Below are 21,789 nucleotides of genomic sequence, written 5' to 3'. Positions count from 1 at the left end.
TTTCATTTTTATGGGTGACCCCGGTAGTTGCCATGTGGAGCCCCGGTTGTGTCACCGTGGGGATCCAGTAGGTTGACTATATGTAGGTCGCATCTTCCTCCAACATAGTTCATGGGGATCTCTGAGGGGAAGCCCCTGGATTTGGAATTTCCAAGGCGTATCGCTCTGCTGCCTCCGGGGATGTGAAGAAGTGTTTTACCGTCGTGAACAACTCTAAGTTTTGCTGGGAACATCATTGCATATCGTATGTCCTTTTTCCTCATTATGTTTTTTGCATTTTGGAAAGGTTTCCTCTGGTCTTGTACTTGTTGGCTAAAGTCCGGGAACAGGCGTATCGTCGCCGCCCGTAGCCATACATCACGTCTCGGTAGTTGAAAATACGAGCAATAACGGGCCTCTCGGGGGGGGCCCCTGGAGGTGGTGGAATGATGGGCCCATTCCACCATGAACAGGTCAGTGACTGACGTATTGTTGAGGACTTCCTGAAGTAATTTATCCACAAACTGTTCCATATTGTCTATTGGGGTGGACACTGCAACCCCCGTGATCCTTATGTTATTTTTTCTCGTGGATATATAGATATATAGTGGATATATATATCTCGTGAAGATCATCGTTCTTGGCCATTACTTTTTTTTAACCGTTTGTTGTAGGGAAGCAACCTCTCGTTGAAGTTGTGCAATTTTGTCCTCCCCGTCTCCGATTCTATGTTCTGCTTCCGACACCCTGCCACACGGTTTGTCACTTTGGATCGCAAGAAACGTTGACTTTACATGTTAAGGCGTCAATTTTGGCACCAAGATTGTCCGTGCTGCTTTTTAGCGCTAAGAGTTTGATTGAGGGCTAAGGTGGCCAGATGGGAGGGACCTGGATTGTCTTCCTATTGTGGTGGCTCTCTGTCTGTTGTAGAGAATGATCCATTTTCGATTTTCTTTGGGTTTCCCATTCCCAATGGTCTCACTGTCGGCGAGGCAGCTGTTGCAGCGTAAGGGTCCCTAGATCACCCGAGATGGAGTTGTGCCTCCCGAAGGCCGCCGGGGGCACCACAGACCTCTGCCGAGATATAGGTTTACAAGATGTCTCTTTAGGCTGTGGATGCGGTGCAGACGCGGACCACCACGTTCCTAATAGAGGCTAGGCCCAGTCCCGGAGGTTGTCCGCATTTAGGGCATGAGGTGCCCAGACTTGGTCATCAACTTGCTTGTAGTTCGGGGGCCGAGGAGGATCGTAGTATGTGGAGGGGAACTTCAGGTCCTGTATAAGTGTTAGAAACCACAGACTTGTTGTGCTTCCCCTGGGCGAATTATGGTATCCTTTATGTGCCTGCGGTCCAGGTGTGAAGCTGTCGCCAGCAAGGATGCCTTGGATGCAACCCGTCGCCCCCGGCTAAGGAGTAGCCCCTGCGGGGAAGCTGGGGAGGATTAGCAGTTCAGAAGGCGGGCTGTGCCTGACCCGCTCGGGGTGACCGGAGATCGTGAAGTCCGGCTCCAGCACCACCCCTAGAGATAGGCCAACCTGGCTGGCTGACTTGAAGGAGGATAAAGCTGGTGGTGGCCGTCGCCAGTGAGGCCCGCCGTGCTGAGTTTTTTGGGACAGCTTGCTACTACTCGTGTCCCTTGCACCTCGGAGATTGTTGGCCGCAGCGTTCAAGTTGCTGTGCGGTGAGGGCTCCCAGCTGTTGGAGCACGAGCCGCCCCGACCTCGGAATCGGGGCGGGGGGGTTTAGCATACGTTGGAGTCCCTCTTCTATATGCCCCAGACTCACCGTGGGTATGAGAGGGGTGCATCGGATGTGGCCAGCTCCCAGGCCGGCCTCCGCCAGGTCGTGGATGCAGCACTCCTCGTCTGGGTTCCTCGTTGAGGGAGAAGGTGTGGAAGGTGGGTTCTTCAGTTCAGACGGGGAGCTGCGATCGGAGGCACTGCACTCCGAAGTGTGTTGTGGCCGTTGCTGGCCTGGGGCACAGCCTCTTCCCAGTCCCGGGCGGGCCTTGCATATCACCGTGGGGCGGATTCCAGGCTGGTGCTCACCGGGTCTACGTGAGGCAACCCCCGCAAAACTCCCAGTGTGGTCCTCTGGCCCTGGAGCTCTGTGTATAGGGTAGTATACGGCACTCCAGGCGCACCCTGGCCAGGACGCAGTGAGGATCCAGTCCCACGATGTTGTGCCCCTCCTGGGGTGGCAAAGCGGCAGCCAGCGTGCCCCCGGTGGGGTCCGGTCAGTCAAGATATGTTCAGGCACCACTGCCCCCGAGCGGGCGCTGCTGGAGATATGTTGTATTCCTGGATGTGGGTACTCCAGACACCAGGCGGGGCCTGGCTAGCTCGGCGTCAAGACAACAGCTACTGGGGGAAGGGCCTCCCGCCACGCCTCGGCCTCACCACATGGAACGCCCGGGGCCCGTGTAGGTATCTCAGGTTCTGTGGGGTCCCGAGGGGTCACAGTGGTACACCCGTGTTCGGCTGATGTTCCGCTTCAGTATGCAGTCGAGTTTTCCGTCGGCAACTGACATGGGAGTGCAGGATATTATACCATATATTGGAGCCTCCGACGGAGCACTTTCAGGCTGCGGCCATTTCACGAGCCACGCTACAGCGACCTCCCCCACACCCCCAATTATACCAGCATTCTTAAGTATGGCAAGTTCTCTCTTCAATCCTTCCCTAGCCCTCACGGGGTACCTTCCTATCTTTGTGAGCCTTGGACACCGCACCTCCTTTTCAATACGATTTTGTGTGAAAAAACCATTCAGCCTCCCTAACTTGTCCGCGAACACCGAAAACGGTGGGAAAAGCCTCCTTAAGATACTCGGCGGTAACAATGCCCCCAGTTAACATCTGACCACCACCATCCTCCACGCACAACATGGGAATGTCTTTCCCTGGGCGTATCTCAATTTCTAGGGCAGCTTGCTCATCCCACCCTAGGACACTGTTGCCCTTGTGTGCAACAGACAACTTCCCTTCAACAGTACGGCCCTTAAATTCAATCTTTGCCCTTTCATAACCTAGGACGTTTATGGGTCCATGGCCATAAGCATACAGATTTGTCAGAAGGTTTCAAGGTGGACAATTCCTTTCCGTAGCATTTAGTGTACAACTCTGGTGACATCATGGTGTAGGGTGACCCCGAGTCGATAACTATTTCGATCGGAGTACCGTTCAGTTTCTGTAGTCCATGGCCCTTTCCTTTGTCCCCCCCCACCACACTCAACAATACCCCATTGCGCAATGCCTCACTCACATGTCCTGCCACACTATTGGTGCTTCCTTCACCATCCAACATTCTCAGTTTGTCTACTCACTGCGAGTGCTATTCACATCCGTGCAAAGTGCCCCCTTTGCTTGCACTTCCTACAATCTGCATTCCAAGCTGGACATTCCTTGGCCCCTGTAGAATGACCCGTCTAACCACACTTCCTGCAGACTTGTCTTGTCGTGGGCGGCCCTCTTGTCCTTATTGGTCAGATTCTCTCCTTTGTTAAATTTCCCTTTCCTTTTCCAGCACCTTTCTTAGCAATCACTGTGTGCACCGCTACTCCTTAGCTCGCTCTCTCTCGTTTCTTTCGGTCACTTCCTGAACACTTACTTGTGACTCTTCAATTGCCCCGGCAATTTCAATCACTTTCTCCAGTGGGGGGTCTCTATTGATTCATAGTCTCTCCCTCACTTTGGCATTGTTTGTATTCATCATTATTTGATTCTTTATGTATTCTTCTAGCATGCCAGTAAACTTGAAAGTGGCAATGAGTGTACGCAATGCAGTGATGCATGCATCTATCGACTCCCCTATTTCTTGCGCCCTTGAGATGAAGTGGTATCTCTCCAATACCACATTATTTTGCAGAAACGCCCTTCCAGCTTATTAAGGGCTGTCTCATACATGCTCACCACCATCTCTCCTCCTCCAGCACCCAGAACATGTACGTCATCTCCCAGAAGATTTCTGAACATGCATAACCATTCAGTTACTAAGCAATTTAACAAAGCTGCTTCCTTCTCGTCATCTGAGTATTTGGCGCCCCCAGCTGCCCTTGGGTATACATTGAAGGCATCAATCCACAGATCCCAAGCTGTTGGAGGGTCGCCTGGGTTTGGGTGGAGGTGGGGGTTGGGCGCTGCTTTTCGGGATTGTCGAAATTATAGCGTGAAAGGAACTTCTTGAACTCTTTTCCATATTGTTGTTGTGAAACAGGGAAATGTATCTTTGTAAAACTGCTGCTTCTTTGTAAAACTGCTGCTGTAGTGCTTGTGGAGGGTTGGGGTTGGGAGAGTTAGTAGAAAGTATAAAGGAGACTTGAGGATGGGTTGAAGTGGTGATTGGCAGTGGTAGGGAAGGACAACTTGATGTCTGTTATGACTGAATTGTTTTCTGTTCTTCTGGTTTAGGCAGTCATGGAGTTCGGCGGCGAGGTGGAGTTCAGCAGTGAAGTGGAGTTCGGCGAGGTGGAACTGGGCAGTGAAGTAGTGATGCAGGAGGTTGGTGCAGAGATTGAACTGCAGGAAGCAGATTGCCGCACTGAAGAGCCCTCTGTAGTGTTGGTAGGTCTTAGTGCGTGCAGCACCTAATTGCTGGAATAATGAGGGTGCCATTTGTGGGTGTTTGCACCGATTAGACTTGTACTGGATTCTATGTACATGGCGAACCTTTGTGAGTGACCACCAGTGATTAACACATTTCTGTTTTTACAGAGGACAGGGGGGTGTCCTGGAAAGTTTTTCTGTATGGCACCCTCGTGGTAAACATTTCCACGTTTGTTTTTTTTCCAAATCAATCGTCATGCACTTTTTCACATTCAGCTGCTTGCATATTAGAGGCAGTGCACCATCTTTTCTCGTGGTCAGGTTCATGTGTTGCAAAGCAGGGCTAGTCACAATATCTGTGCTGCAGCACTGTGTCCTTACCTGCATCAGTCCTCACCTTGCCTCGGTACAGTCATAAATTAGTCTTGTGGGCAGCACGCCTGAAAACGCCTGCTTTCATCTTGTTCTGCTTGTGATCTCTGCTGCCATGCATTTGGAAAATGTCCCGGCTACTTTCTTTTTCATTATGTAGCCATTACAAAAATAAACTAAAACAATGTATTGACAGACCGAAGTATTTATTGATTGCCATGTTAAGGTGCATAAGGGCCTCGGAGGTCCTGTTGCTAAGAGGCCTAAAGGACTATACAGACAATGACCAGCCATAGAGAAACGGCAGATCTCTTTAGAGAACTAACCAGTTTTTACTTCAGACAAGTAATTGTCTTGAAGTCTGGGAGATCTAGAAAGCATCCTGAAACGGCACTTCCTCCGGTGCCTGTTTTTATTACTCTATGTAGGGGTATTCTGGTACACGTGTCTGACCAACCACCTTAATATATACATGTTCCAGAATCAACACTGACATTACATGTGGAAAATCTCACGGAAGGGTCTGTTCAAATTTGAAGCGTTTCCCAAAAGTACCACAAAAAAAATCTCCCTGACATTCCCCCCAAATGTCCCTTATTTCCCCTTTGTATGTGTGCACCCCCTTTCCTCACTCTTACATTTCTTTTCTGAACCCCGGGACCACCCTCTTTAATTGAGATAATGATCCCTGAAAATCCCCCTCATTTTCTTTTGAAATGTTCTGAGACTGGAGTGAACAAAAAACCCTTCCGAACGATTGCACTTAGGGTGTATGGGGAAAAGGAATTGGGGCAATGGGTTCCTTAACATTGATTGCAGATGCCAAATAAATGTCGGCAGCCATGACAAGGTTGAAAGGAGAGAAATGGAAAATGGTGAAGTACAAGAAAGTGGAAGAAGTTGAAGTGAGAGTATGGAAGATCCCACCGTGAAGAGGTAAATGTTCCAGCATCTCCCACTTTATGATGGTTGCTGTCGCTATCACTCTGCCGAACACAAGATGGTGATGGTGATGGTGGTGGTGGTGGTGGGGGGTGGTGAATCTAGGGGAGTCGCTGCGCAAAATTACATGTCCAAATCTGTTTAGAAGGAGAAACCTAGAAAGTTCAGGTTGCAGCTCTTTGAGGAGTGCACCAGTGCATTGTGGGAGATGAGCTTTTTTTTTTGGGCTGCATGGCAATAATCTTGAATCCGTTTTCAAGGATTATAATTGGCTATGCGAAAGGGACCCCATCATTGACGGCCAATGAGCTTTTGAATAACTGGGATGTAAATGCCTGCACCATATTTCACTAAGTCAATGAGTCGGATTACCCCCACCACTCCTCTCCTGAGCTGTTTTTGATGAGGGCAGGTATTCTATCCCAAAGAACTTTTTGAAGGAAATGGTGCCTGGCTGTGCATTTTATGACGCACTGTAGTCTAGGATTTCCAAGCAGTTCTGAAGGGAACCACGTCATTTATTCCAAGCCGGCCATGTCGGGCCTTTCACAATACACAGGAGCATTTCTCTGCTGCAGCAAATCCTGAATGTGTCCCTCCGAACCAATCCATTCCCAATGAAACTCAGTTCCTCAGTAGTGCCATATCATTTAAGTGCATGATCAATTGTGCCACTACACATTGAGACATAATTGGAGTAATAGATGGCCTTCCAGTCGAAATTGAACCCGTTTAAATTTTGTGCCAAGAGATCTAATATTCATATTTGTGTGCTAGCTAATAGCATGCCATACTTCAGGTGCCAAATAAAATCAGATTTGCTTCCTCTGGCAAAAGGTTGAGATCCTTTTGATGACCCTTCCAAGTGGAAGGTACCTAAAATGGCAGTTGTTGCACACTCCGACTTCCTAGTCGAGGAGCGCCGCTGCCGCAGTGTCCATCTGGATCGGTGACGGACATGAAGAGAACCCTGTCTTCGGAGGGCTGGAGATCGTCCACTCCGTCGCTGTCGCGACAAAGCATCGTTCCTCATTGTTGACCGCGTCCTTGTCGACGTCAACTAAGATTCTGTCGACACCGTTCGTCAGCCGGTGGTAGCAGTTTTTGTCACGACGGGCTCGTCGACCACTGCAGGTACCATCTCGATGGTCACAGCGGCCATCCTGAGGGTGGCATTGCCTCCAAGGTCTCCGTCAGTCCTGGCTGGGTTTGTTCCACCTGTGCTACCTTCTGCTGGTGCGCCGAAGCTAGGCACCTTTCTGAGAGGTTCCAGCAGAGAGAGGGAGACCACTCCAGATCTCTTTTCTGCCAAAGGCCACGAGGGCCCCTCAACTACCTGCCACTCCTGTGGGGCCTCCCGAGGTCATGTCTGTAATCCCTGCCTCAGTTCTACCATCCTATCTAAGGAGGAGTAAGAAGTCATTGAAGAAGTCTGCTCACACCCTATGGAGGGTGGTGTTGACCTGTTTCCACAGCCGGCCCCGCAGCCTGCACAACCACTCGGCCTGCTCGCCCTATGAGCCCCTGGCCTCGTGCACCAATCTTGATGCCTCTGGCTCTGAGAGATCCATTACTAGAGATGTTTCTTTGGACATTTTGTCGACTCTCCACGCTCTGGTCTCGGAGATTCAGCTGCGCCTACCATCTGTGGTTCTAGGCTCAGGTGTTGTAGCCAGTCTACCAAAACTGCCTCAGTCCCACCGACCGCCACCTCCTGTGCCAGCGGTCGGTGGGGCTGAGGCAGTTCCTCCTGTGCCAACTACTGTTAGGTCCATCAAATCCCTGTTTGGGATGATGTCCTTGTGCATCCATCTGGTTCCTCGTTGCAGACTTCAGATGAGACCTCTTCAGGAATTCCCGGCCGCCAGCTGGAAGCAGATCGCTGGCCCATGGGATGACGGGATAGCCCTCAATCGAGCTTTCCGCCAGGCCCTACACTGGTTATCCATTCGCCCTCACATCTCGCAGGGTGCTCCCTTCAGGACCCGTGTGCATCAGGAGACTGCCACGACCGACGCATCGCTGGAAGGTTGGTGCCAACTACATACCTATGGCTCCCAGAGGAGAAGCCATTGCACATCAAGGTCCTTTTTCTCTCTCTTTTCCTTTTCTCTCTCTTTTCCTTTTCTCTCTCTTTTCCTTTTCTCTCTCTATTCCTTTTTCCTCTCTCTATTCCTTTTTCCTCACTCTTTTCCTTTTTCCTCACTCTTTTCCTTTTTCCTCACTCTTTTCCTTTTTCCTCTCACTCTTTTCCTTTTTCCTCTCACTCTTTTCCTTTTTCCTCTCACTCTTTTCCTTTTTCTCTCTTCTTTCTCTCTCCCCCAGAACCTGTGGCACTGGGCAATTGCTCACTGAATGTTTCTAGTCCCAGTTCACCTGGCAGGCATTCAAAACACCATTGCAGACTTGGGGAACTGCAGTCCTGCCACAAGTGGGAGCTCCGACAAGCTCAAGCCGCTCAGAATTTCAGCGAGTGGGGACAGCCTCAGATCGACCTATTTGCGACAGCAGCCAGTACCAAGTGCTAGTGGTTTGCCTGCAGGGATCATCATCATCATGCATGTAGTCTGTAGTTCGTTTTTTGGCATTCCCGCCAATTCCGCTGCTCCCATGTGTGATCAACATATTCAAACTATCCCGCTGCAAGATGATCCTTATTGCGCCGGCGTGGCCCAGACAGATCTGGTACCCATACCCTTTTCTCCTGTCAGTGGTTCCGAACATCAAGCTACCTCCTCTTCTGGGCCTGCTCTCCAGAGAAGGAGGGGAAATCCTGCACCACGACCCAGCGTCCCTGGACCTGTCGGCCTGGCTCCCGCAGCCTTAGAATTTGGGAATTTTTCACTGCTGTTAGAATGCAAGAAGATTCTAGCCAAGGCCAGGGCTCCTTCATGTTTGCATGCTACAAAAACAAGTGAAAGCGCTTTACGGTGTGGTGCCAGTCACAGAAGATCTCTCCACAGTGCGTCACAGCGCCCCGACTTCTGCCTTGCCTGCTCTCTCTGGCTAAGGCTGGCCTTGCCCATGCATCCATCAAGGTTCACTTGGTCGCAATATCCCGGTATTCTCAGGCTCCTGGCAAGCTCTTCCTGTGGTCTCACAGGCTCATGAAGAGTTCCTCAAGGGCCTCTTCAGGACATTGCCTGGGTGAAGGCTCCTACCCTGGCTTGGGAGTTAAATGTGGTCCTGTCCAAACTGATGGGTGCTCTGTTTGAGCCTATGCATCAGACATCTTTGATGTTCCTCTCGAGGAAGATGTCCTTCCTACTGGCGATCAACTCAGCCAGGCATGTTGGAGATGTACAGGCTCTGTCCTGTAAGCCTCCATAGTTGTCTTTCCACCAATCCAAGGAGGTTCTACGAACTCATCCATCCTTAATACAAATGTCCCGTATGACTCATTTGAAAAACCTCTGGTCTTACCAGTCTTCTTTGCGAGCCCTTCTAGGCCTGTTGAAAGGTCCTTGCATGTACTGGATGTGTCGTGTGCCTTGAAGTTCTACATTGGACACACTAATGGTTTTCAAAAGACTTCTCAACTTTTCATCAACTTTGGACTTGGATTGCATTGGAAGGCCATATCTAAAGTGTCCATCTCCAGATGGCTCTCCGGCTGCATCATGGATTGCCATCATTTGGCCAACAGGCCGGCCGAGAGCCTTTTTCACCTCTCTGTTGTTGCTCTGCTACGGATCTGCAGGGCTGCAATGTAGAGGTCGACTCACAACTTCACAAGATTTTATTTTGTCGACTGGGATTCCAGGGAGGAGTCTCGTGCGGACAAGCGGTGCTTTGAAACCTGTTTTCTTGAGGTGCGTGTTCTTATTGCTTCTGTTGAGCCTTGCCACCTCCTGTGGTTTTGTATATGTACTGCTGTGTAATCTTATTTATAGCATGTGAATCCATGCAAGACCCCATGCTGGAGAAGTTACAAGTTATTTAATTGAAACTGTTGTTCTCCAGCATGGGTCTTCCATGGATTCACCTGCAAACCCTCCCTACTTCCCCTCTATGGCTCTTCTTGCTAGTCTGCTGAAGATGGCCAGTAGGGGTGGGGCAAAGGAGGACGCATGTCATTGGTTGGGGCATTATGACCCAAACTGACAGCAATAGACTTTACAAGTGACGCTGCAGTTTTAAGATTTGTACCGAAGATTCACAGCCTAACAACAGGGAATATTTATAGCATGTGAATCCATGCAAGGCCCATGCTGGAGAACAAGAGTTACAGGTAAGTAACTTGTTCCTTATGGTGGTTTTAGAAAGACTTGGAGGGGGAGTGTGGGGAGGCAAGTACCCTTTCCCCTGAAATGTGAAAGTAGAATAGTTCACTTGTGCCAAATTCCACATCCCACAACGCCACCTAGTAGCCATCACTGGAAGTTCACCTGTGGTGATGAACCACATTAGCAAGACATTGTGGTTATGCAAATTAGCCCAAATGCAAGCCTTTTTCTCTGGAAAATTGTCTTTGTCTTAGAGGGCAGTGCTACTTTATACAAAAACCTCAGTTAAGTTGCACAGATTTAATGCAACAATACACTTGAAATTCAGCAGATGGGAAGTCATGACCAGCTTAACTCAGCGTGCTCCCGTTGGGATCAGGGTTGAAAGCCAGAGATGGAAATATTTGAGGGAGACAAGACCGAAGATTATTTTTCTGAAATAATCTTTAGTCTTTTCTCTCCTGAACATTTCCAACTTGGGGCCGACTCCACCCCTACCTCCACCCCCCCCTACTTACCTTGCTGCCGACTCACTGTGTCCCCGCGACACTTGTTCCCTTTCACTTCCGTGATTGGGAACCAGAGCTGCAGGGTCTTTTTATTTATTTATATCATGGGACTGGCTGCGGGGGACACCCCGCACAATCCCCGCTCACAATGTACTGAGCAAAGGTGCGGGGGACACCCCTGCAGCTCCTGCCACCGAATGGGGATTTGGTCAAACTTTTCGGCAGTTCAGTATTTTCTAATGGCCGAAATTCGGCCAAATCTTCTATTCGGTCATTTAATCTGTCTTTTTGGCAGATTCCCTCCCGTTGATGTCCCCCATAATGTCATTTTGTATGTCAATGTGAATTCCTTCTTATAATATGTATGTGTACATGGGCTTTGCAATGGGAACACGCAGATTTAAGCTGGTCATAACTTCCAACATCCGTTGAATTTCAAGGGTTTTGGTGAGTTAAATATGTTCAACTTAACTGCACCTTAACTAAGGTTTTGTCAGTGAATTTCAAGGGTTTTGTTATACCATCGTTTTTTTAAAAAAATTTTTTACAGGCCACTGGCCACTCTACGTGTTCCATGCCCACCCACTCTGCCCACACCCCTCCCAATGTGGATCTAGGAAAGAAACAATCCTCAGGGAAGTAGATGGCATATTAGAGACAGATCTCCTCGAGCTGTCGAGAGCCCTTGGTCCTTTGCCAATAGTCCTAATCTCTATACCAGATCAGTAGTCGAGATTCTGTATTGACTTCCGTAAACTAAACTCCATCTCCTAGTTTGATGATTTAATTGAAAAATTGGGACCGGCTAAATACATCTCCGCGATTCATTTGACAAAGGGCTATTAGCAGGTTCCTTTGAATCCCCCAGACCAAGAAAAAACTGCTTGCTTTACTTCACCAGGTGTTGGTTCAGTTTAATGTCCATCCTTTTGCACTGCATGTGGCTCTGGCCACTTTTCAAAGGCTTATGGACAAGGTATTGTGATCCTTTTTCCATTTCTGTGCCGCATACTGTGATGAATCAGCCATGCTTTCCCCAGATATCTGGGCCTTGGACCCTTCTCATGTGGCCAGGGGAAGGCATACTCTTCTTGATCCTGTCCCTGGTGGTGGTGTTGTGCAGGAGGATCACATGGGGAGTGGGAGCAGCAGGTCAGGAGGAAGGGGGAAACACCCTGTTCAACTTTCCCTGAAACCCCACTCTTCTAATGGCTTATTCTAAAACAGAACGAAGAATTAAGAAAACCTTACTTTGCCCCATAGGAAATTCAAGTACTGGGACAAGGTACAATGTGGTAGGAGTGGTCAGATCATTAATAACAATGACCCACACTTGAGGGAGACTGACAGGCTTTAAAGCCCCCCTCAGGTGCAGGCCATAGGTGAGAGGTAGAGTGAGAAGAACCAGCAGAACCAGTGTGGTCAGTGCAGACAGCTCTGACACAAGCTGGAGGAGAGAGAGGATGCCGGACTGTTTGGCAGATAGCCACTGCCGGTCCTGAGATTTTGTGTCTCCCAACTCCCAAAGTGCAGAGGCTGCAACGGGAAGCGAAAGCGAGAGAAGCTTTCCTTCCCAGGAGGCAGACTCCAGTGGCTGCCGTACGTCGGAGGGCCTCGGGAGCAAGAGAAGCTCTTGTGAAAAGGTGGCGTGGGTGAAGGTGGATTAACAGAAGCAGTTTGCCGGTTCGCGAGGAGCAACCCAATCAGAAGTCCTGCCAGAGGCAAGGGGATCAGAGGCGCACATCTTACTCAGTGAGTTAAGTTGGTAGTGACCCCGAAGCACTCCTCACCCGCTTTCGTTTTCCAGGCAGGCGTCCGTTGAGTGAGCAGCACTCGCGTATGAGTGAAGGTAGTTCAGAAAGCTTTTTTGAATACCGAACTATTGAAAAGCAGCAACCACAGAACTTGTGTATGAGTGAAAGTGGTTCTCAAGATAATTTTGAATACCAAACTATTGAACAGTGAAAAACGTATGTAACAAAACCAAATTACTGTCACTTTAAATGTACAAGTCCATGGAAAATCCATCAAGCCGATGGGGTGATCTTGTTAAGAAATAACATCCACAAGCATTGCCCAAGCCAAAAGCCAAGGCAAATACAATCCAACAGATATTGCCAACAGCCAAAAGGGGCTAATGAAAGAATCCTAAGTGGTGAGAGTTGGTGCCCGTACTTGGTACAATACGTGGTACAAGCTGGTAATAACTCGCATTGCTAAAGGAGAAGCAGAATAAGATTGTAGGCTTATTAGTATTTGGTTACTTGTGCAATGGGGCAACAAGAGTGGTAAAAAGGCTGCCCTTCTGGAAGAGGCTATTCAGAAGGAGAGGAGCATTATTTCCAGAAGAACTCTAAGGAGCACTTATGCAAATCTTGTTTTCCCTCAAGATTTGTTAAAAACTTCAAAGCTGCTAACTGTTGAATATTGTGAAGTTGTTGTGAATCTCGTGCCAGTTGGTCTCATCCTCAAAAGCACTTGTTGTTGGGAAACACTGTTTGGGCAGGGAAGTATACCTGGATGGTAAACCTTTGGAGGAGTCGGCCTGGCTTGGGATTAGACCAGGTAGAAGTTGAAGTGCTACAAAGTGGGTCTGACAGAGATTATTTATGTTGCTTATATTTCTGAAGAAGGAGCTGTGCAAAGTTATTACAAAGAAGTTGTATTTCTTTAGAACTAATCAGTTGTGGCAAATATCATGTTTATCATTGATCAACAGAGAAGTTGTCCTTTGTCTAAAAAAGGATAAATCGGACATGGATAAGAAAAGTCTTCTGCTTTCTTTGTTGAATCATTGGAGTGTTGGAACGTTTTGTTGCCAAATAGAAGTTGCTAAGAGGTGTGGTCGAACTTTACATTGACCCATCAGAGGTGCAAAGAACTGTGTTGGAACCTTGTTGTGAACTAGGATTTCCTTACTTTCTTTTCTTGAACTGTGAACAGAAATCTGGGAAAGGGGAATTCTCCCAGATTCTAAGACTGTTGTTGCAATACAAATACAATAAGCATTTCCTTATTTGTTTGTTATATGTTTAAGTGTGCGGGACAGATATCCTATATTAAAGTGTTTCCTTTAGTTATTTTAGGCAGGGAAATCCTTGATAGGGTAGGGATAGTGAGGCCTTTATCTAATTAAATGGTATTTGTTGAGAAAAGCTTACAAAGTTGTCCGCCTCACATTTCTGACCCCTCACAATACCTAGATGACATTCTAATCCACTGCCAGACTTTTGAAGAACATCTCTTCCATTTGTATGAAACCTTAAGAGCCCTAAGGAAGGCTTGCCTGACTGCTAACCCCAAGACGTACCATCTTGTATAATTAGCGGAAAAGTACCTTGGGTTCTTTGTGGGGAACGGTTTGGTACAACCCCAACTGGAAAAAGTAAAAGCAGTTGTGACGAATCTGAGGATTTTGTCCCTTCTTCCCTCGGGGGAGACCTTTCCCATGGGGCCTGGGCGATGTGTCCTCAGTACAACAGTCCCCCAGGGGTGGTGGTGCACCGAGGGCGATCACATGGGGAAGGAAGCCCCCTATGGGACTGGGGACAACTATTCTCATGGAATGCCGTATAACTCTGCCTTAGTATATCCAACCACTTCCCAAATACCAAATTCTCCTCCCCCTCTCTAAGTAAAGAAAATGTTCTCTGTTGCCAGATCTGTCACTTTAATATACATGACCAATCTAATATACAATGAAATACTAAGTATTTTGCATCTGAAGTAAAAGTAAGTACTGTGTAGAAGATGAGGGAAAGTCTAAGGATCACACGGGGGAAAAGCAGAATGAGCGGTCTAACTTCTCACGCGATGTCATTTGCCCGAATCAATACAACAGACAAGCGCAGAAGTTCTAAACGAGCTCAGCTGGGAGACGGAGGAAAAACTAACCGAGGAGGAGGATCTGCGGGAGCCGTGCACCTGGCGGGTAGAGATAGCCCACAATGGGTGCGACAAACAGAGGGGAAGGAGAGCTTCAGCGTGATCCAAATTGGAAGGACTACTCGACACATGCCAAGGTGTACATCGAGGCTAGAAATATAAACACTGAAAATGGAGTGTCTGGGACCATGAAGGGTTATTGCGAGTTTGGACCTGCACCCATATGAAAAACCAAAACATAAGATGGTCTGGAACCCAGGAAATCACCAAAGGAGTGGAATCATGTGTTCGGCGGGAGAGTAAACCGAAAAAATATGATAATTACGAGTCTGGGACCCACACCCATATGAGACCAAACCAAATGTTTGGTAGGAGAGTGAACCAAGCACTTACGATGCTACAAGATTAACCAAGACACATGAGCCATAAGAGGATATTAGTTTGGTAGGAGAGTGAACCAAGCTATATTGTGAGTCTGGGACTCGCACCCATGTGAGATGTTAAGTGGGCATGGACCCCGGAGTTGATGAAAGGAATCCTACACTTGATACTGACTGTATCAAGTTGGAGTTGTCAATCCAAGAAACATATCTAGCCTGGAGGCTGACAAAATGGACCAGGAGAAGATGATAATTTTGGGACTTTAAATATTTGTGTACTGAATTGGAACTACTACAAGAAACTACCCAGAGACTGCAGTGACTGAACTTTTGGACCAGGAGAAAGCAGTCATTCTCCTGGTATTGCATACACGTGCAGAAGTTTAACTATTATCAAAGACTAAACGAAAACTTCCTGTAGGGCTGATGCCATTGAACCAGGAGAAGGGAGTCTTTCTCCTGGAGCTATTTGTTAATGTATTTTTGTTTAGTGGTAGAGTTAGAGTAGAATAGTTTGGACAGAGGACAGACATTGGAGTTTGACAACCACCTTGACGACGAGCACCCAAGTTATTCTTTAGTTGGGTAGGGAAAACCACCTTGGGGATAGTGAAAAAATGGGTCTTTTCATTATTATTTAAAATAAAGATTCTAGTGAGTATGCCACCCCTTTGTCCAACTCCTTACTGCTGCATTCCACATTCTCCAAAATGTTTCTTTTGGACACACAATGGCTTTCGGCCATTACCACTATACATGTCTCATGGGCCCACTAGCCAGTGAGCATGGCCTTCAGCCCGGCCAACTATATATTTTAAAACCCTACTGGGCCACTAGCCATGGTCTTTGGCCATATCACTGTACTTGTTCCATTGATGTTTCTTTTGGACCCACTAGATGGCCACTATACATGTCTTTTTTTTTTTTCCCACTGGCCACTAATGAGCCACGGAATTCAGTCGTATCCACTTTACATGTTCCCCCAAGATGTTTGTTTTGGGCCCACCAGGTGGCCACGGCCTTTGCTCTGGCCACCATAAATGACTTTCGGACCCACTAGCCAGGGCCTTTGGACTACAAATGGCCCTGAATACTTCGAAAATATTTGCAGTTATTATACGTGCAACACAGTTAAATCTTTTTGTTTGCAACATTTCAGCCAAATCCATCATTTGAGTCCATTATTAGCAAGTAATTTTTCAGGTTTCCTATGTATCTCGATACTCAGTGTGGCGACCGGCTCCCCACTTCTGGTTCTAGTGAACGAGGCAAGAGGAACATCCAGACAAGAGGTCTAGAAGTAGGACACTCCTAGACAGAACTTCGCAAGTCCCCTTTAGGAGGTTGGTGATACCTCTCCTCACAAACTCACCATCCAGCAGAAAGACACAATGTCACTTTAAATGGAACCTATGGCCACACGCTTCAGAGAAGAAAGGTGAGATACTCTGAGCACTAGATGGAGGTACAGAAGTTAAATCCACGTGGAAAACTCCTACACCCTAAGCAGCAGCAAGGCATACACATATAAGACATTATCCTCACAAAATCACACTGGAAACACCCAAGTAAATGAAAGCAAGAAGATCTTGGAGATTCAAACTGGACAAGGCTTAAACCATTATTCCTTCAGCAACGGTAACCATCCAGAAACAGAGGTAGGCCCTTATTCTCAAACAATTTCCAATTGCATTGGCATGGATTAAAAATAGCCAACTGCTTTTTCAAAACACTCTCCTCAGAATTTCAAACCACAAAGCCTCACTCCCAATCGGAAAACAGCTGCAGGAAACCATCTGACTGACCTAGCCAATCTGGAAGCAGACACCAGGCCCATGCTGTATAAAAATAGATCTGTTTCCTCAGTCTGGGTAAGTGGAAACTGGAGTGCAAACGTGCCTCACAGAGCTTGCCAGAGGAAGCTTCAGAAAAGCAGAGTCCAAGGGAATGTAGTATGCAGTGAATAAGGAACCAAGGCACCATATCCGAACATAGTGGGAAGGGCACTATATACCCTGCAGAGTAAAAAAGAGAAACTGTGAAGATCTTAGTTGGATGAAGGAAGACTTGTGTTAGAGGCTGCCATTAAGAGAGAAAATTGCAGAATGACATGTGAGGGAGAGTTTGGCAGGCTGGGACAGAGAAAGGGTAAGGTGTATTGAACAGAAGGAGGTTGAAGGAGAAAGGACATCGGAGGCAGGGAGAGGTTTGAGCAAGAGTCTCATAGGAACGGCAGTAAATGGACAGCGGTCCAAAGCAGACGTGCAACATTGGCCAAGCCTAGTGGGCCAAAGGGCAACCCTTCAATAAGTGATGCACAGCCACGTTTTCTCCAAAAAACAGGCAAATAAGAAAAACAGAAAATGGGAAACTGACTTGTCCGAGGCTGTCCCCAGCTACCACCGACACAGCTCCACAGACATGTTTGGATCATTGGTACAAGCAAGGCAGTGGCACAGAAAGGAGCTGTAATATTCCCTGCTTTGAAGGGAAATTTCAAGGTAAAACTGAGCCAGAAAAACTTGCTGAGAAGCCTGAGTCTGTGATGGGCTCTTGGTCAACCGAAGATGGTCCCTAGCTCAGAATTTTGCATGCGGCTCGGGGCTGGAGGGGTCACAACCACATTGATGGCAGCTGCGATTTCCAACTTCGACCAACTGGTAAGAAATCCACTTTCGTCTGGACGAGTTTCAAAGCCCAGGAACGCCAGATGTTTCCATTGTCCACAGGGAGGGCCCTGGATGGTTGAGACCATTTGATAACTGTGATTGACTTGGTGTGAATCTTTTCCACTTACGAACTGTTGTAGCCTAGGGAACTTGGGCTCTCGACCTTTGTCCTACCTTAGACTAGGATTTGAATATCCCTCCCACTGAATTGTTTTTCTTAAAAATCGGCACTGTTATATTGAGTCGCATACCTGTTTTATCACAGCAGTTCCTGGGGGCCCTACTCCAACATTTGTTTTGAACACCAATACATGATAGTTATACATGACAATATCCCTGAGGTAGTTTGGGGAGATTGGAGAGGATTTGTGGGAGGAGGTTAGAGATGTGTTTGGGGAGGTTGGCAAAGTTACGGAGGGTGGAAGTTGTTGAAGGTTGGTGAATTTAAGACGGGGCTGCGAAGGTTGTAGTACTCCGGCAAGGCAGACATATGACAAGGAGTTGAGCTTGGAGGGGGGAGGACTTGCATGAAGTGGAGAACTAAGAGTTGGAGGAACAAGTATTGGAATGGTGGAGGTTAAGAGTGGAGGCCTTAGAAACTGAGATGTATGAAGACCAGAGGTGAAAAGTGGCGTTGGTTCAGAGAGAGAAAACTGAGTGACCGGTATACGTGCTTCAGGATTGGCAACTTGACAGCCTTTACTATGCAGTGGAGGAAAAGGATTTTGTCCTGCTGTTTTTTCAGGGCAACTAGAGACTTGGCTGTATGAGTACAGGGCTTATTCTTAGTTTGTCATTGATGAACAAATTTAGCAAGTAAACCTAGTTGAACCAGAGATCAAAGACGTTGTCCTACATTCCATTTTAAACCCTGGTGTCAGTTATCCAGCCCTGTTAATGCACATCCGTTCAGTATAAATGCAGAGTTGCCATGTTTCTTGTATCGGAGATTCAGCCTCATCCATGTCCATTGCCACCTGTTGCAGTTGCATTAAACCCAAACTACGAAGGCATTGCTTCTCTGTAAGCATGTACATCTCATACTAGGCAAGCGTATTCCAGAGTTTGATTGATTGATTGCACACATTCAGAATGGTTTCTTCGTTGGTCCATCGCAATTGAAGAGCATAATTTGGTCGATCCTGCTGACTGAATTTTTCCTTTTTACTTATTAGTGCAGTTGTGTTAAACAAAGTTGAAACACCCTTATACCACATCATGGCTGCCACCATGAAGGATGACTTGGCCTGTCTGTGTGATGCCGTACACATCTCAACAGGGGAAGAGACCTGTACCATATGTCTATATGGTGACCACCTTTGCAGAATCGGGCTTATACCAGGGAATTTATGGCCTCTGCTAGGACATCATTTTGTATAGGCATTCCATTGTGAGAACCAAGGCAAGCATGACTGTTAAAACAGGAGGTTTCCTCTTCCTGGCAACACCAAGATAATCTGTGAGGCCTAACATATGCAGTAGCCCTGGCACACACACAAGCTGATGATGGGCGGTGTGACTAATCTAGATAATCCACCCCTTCTCCGCAGAGGGGAGCCACCCCTTTTGAGGCTAGGGAGGTGAGCCTGCTATGCAAGACCCTCCCTAGGGGTCTGGGCAAGTGGAAGATCACGGGGAGTGACTCCCCTTTTAGGGACAGGGACTCCCATTCCAAATGGAATTCCCTGTGCAAAGTACCCCGTCGGGACTAATTAGAGGATTACTTTGCATTTGGAAACCAGCCCAACTTTGCAGGCATTTATCATCTCGCGTATCGCGTGCTAGTGACATGCGACGCACACTAAGTAAAGTGTGTTTTTGTAATGGGCACTCTCATAGAGTTGAACGCTTGGAAACCAGAGCCACAACTGAAGTTTCTTCCATTTATGGGAAGCTTCTTGCTTAAGGAAGATGTAACTGTGGTTGCCAGAATTGGTGCTGGGCAACCTTAAATATGGCTTGATTTAGTTTGACAGTGGTTTCTTCTACCACAGATGCCATAAAGCGTTTGTTCGCTCAATGTAATGATTGAAAATACTATGAAGAGTTACACCACTATCCTGTCTGTGACAAGGTTGTGAGAAACTTACTAAACAGACAATTATTTTTGGACAACATGCCTTCCAATATGAAGTACACAGCAACTGGAGGGTTTTGACCCTAGTTGTTTTTTGTGTCATTGCAGGAGATGTTGACCTTGTAAAATCCATTAAAGTCGATGATGGAAGCTATCCATGTACAAACTTGAATCAGAGGTAATTAACTATCTTCTTTAGTTATAAAATTAGGAAAGAGATATTGGAGGTAAATAACTGGTGAAGTCAGACGGACTGACCAAGTGAATTTTTGTATTTTCTAGAGTCAGTAAGGAGTATTTAGGAGGCATCCCGAAGCACGTGTCCCTGGTTAAGAAGTGAAGACAGGTTGCCGGCTGGCTCCATATGTCCTGAAGAAGACGGATCATTTTGTTGTACTTTGTTTTCCTGCAAAACTAGCATTAGGGAAGGAATTCTACACATTTTTGGGGAAACCAGTGGGAATTTATTGCTTTGTGTTTCAATTACCACCCACTAGTTGACCAGTTTCCATTGTGAATTATCCGATATTGATAGAATAAGTTATTTATAACGCGCTTAATACCCAGAGGTTTCTAAGCGCGGACCGAACCGGTGGTTCTCCTTGTCATCTTGCTTCCAAGGCGAGCACGTTGCCCCTGAGCTATCCTCCCGAGACTATGATATTAGACTGTGTCAGTAGTGTATGGTCTAACGAGATCATGGCTATATTTAAAGTCATGTATTGTGATGCTGCATTATGCACATGAATAATGTTTGAATAGGTAGGGTGACGTTTTTTGCACTTTATTTCATGTATTAGTATGTAGTATGACGGTCAGGTACTACTTTTATCTTATGTGTTTTGTATACGTGTTTTACATAAAATTAAATGATGCGATTTAATGACATTATTCTACTGTCATTGTTATTTGCTCCATGCTCTTCCATGAGGATTGATGTTGAAATTGTGATCTATTTGTATACATTATATTGGATCATATTTTGTTCCTGTGAGACACCATTTTGATGTATGTGCAAACCACCCTTTCTGCATATGTGGATGTCAGACAAACTGTTGCATTCCTTGCTACAACTATAATTCACAAATATCTTTCTTTGACTCTATTAGCTTCAGGTAATGGTGGATCTCGCCTTAGTGCCATGATCAATGAAGATGGACATCCTTTCATTGACTCCAATGACGTACAGAAGAGGAAAATGGACCGCGAATGAATATTGAACTCCCACGGTGGTAGTAGAGCAAATGCTATGCAGAGACGAGCGTCCAGAGCATCGACATCCTGCAGGGGCGGACCCTCGTTGAGCCGCGCAGAGCGCGTTGATGTGCCAAGCGAGAAACCCACTAGCTGGGAGGCTGGTACCTTGACTGAGCAAGAGGCTTCGGTCAAGGGGTAGGGGAGTACGGGAAGACAAGTCTTCTTGGGTGGCATTGCCATGTAAGAGCAGTGGTGGTCCAGGCTCCCAGCATCTAATGCCAAGACCCCAGAAAAGAGGGGAGAAGTGATCCCGAGCTCCCATCAATAAGCGTCTTTCCAGCCACAAGAGGAACGGACGGGAAAAGATATGCTACGGATGTGTGGAGAAGAGAGGGATTCACGACTGCAGATTTTCAAGAGCACCAAAATGAACATAGGTGCAAAACACTACAAGAGCATAATGTGCACTCGGCCCCACCAAGCCAGAGACCAAGAGTAACGAACAGTGGTATGCAAGGTTGGAATAGTCCCCAAACGTAACAAGCACACAGCCCCACTAACCCAGCGAGAAAGGGATACAAACACTGTGATGTAGGGCTGGAATAGCTAAGAAAAGTCTGAGAAGTTCAGAAAATGAGACTGGCACATAGCCTCACTATAGGAGGGTGGATAAGATGTAGACCCTGTATAATCAAAGCTGAATTACCCACTAAGGGTATCAAGGAAGCACAGACATACGTCTTAAGTTGAAACAGAGTGGAGGGAAGTTCAAAACTCTTTAATACGGAGAGCACAGTGCATGAAATCCCAGGAAGCTGTTAGCCAACTGGGCAGAAGCCCTAAAGCTAAATTTGGTATCAAGAAATGAGACATTTTCCACAGAGCTACCAGACTTTGGCAAGTCCCAATGCTACTAAGGTGGGAAAGAAAGAAGTGTATTATTCAAATCGTCCTGGAGGGATTGGTACATTTAAAAATCAGAAACTGTTTCTTATCCAAGGGAGAGGAAAA

General features: G+C 47.1%; 1 protein-coding gene across 3 annotated transcripts in view; it reads left to right on the top strand.

Annotated features, from left to right (window-relative positions):
• LOC138528855 (uncharacterized) overlaps positions 1 to 21,789 on the top strand; it is a 179,344-nt gene that overhangs the window by 75,596 nt on the left and 81,959 nt on the right. For all 3 annotated transcript variants that reach the window (XM_069640763.1, XM_069640768.1, XM_069640777.1), the window contains exon 2: positions 4,387 to 4,539. In XM_069640763.1, the coding sequence (XP_069496864.1) occupies positions 4,387 to 4,539 (153 nt within the window). The remainder of the gene's footprint in view (positions 1 to 4,386; positions 4,540 to 21,789) is intronic.

Source organism: Ambystoma mexicanum, chromosome 1q, assembly GCF_040938575.1.
Source record: "Ambystoma mexicanum isolate Mex_15411 chromosome 1q, UKY_AmexF1_1, whole genome shotgun sequence".
Lineage (NCBI taxonomy): Eukaryota > Metazoa > Chordata > Amphibia > Caudata > Ambystomatidae > Ambystoma > Ambystoma mexicanum.
Note: the sequence above shows the minus strand (reverse complement) of the source record. Positions and strands in the feature narration are given on the sequence as shown.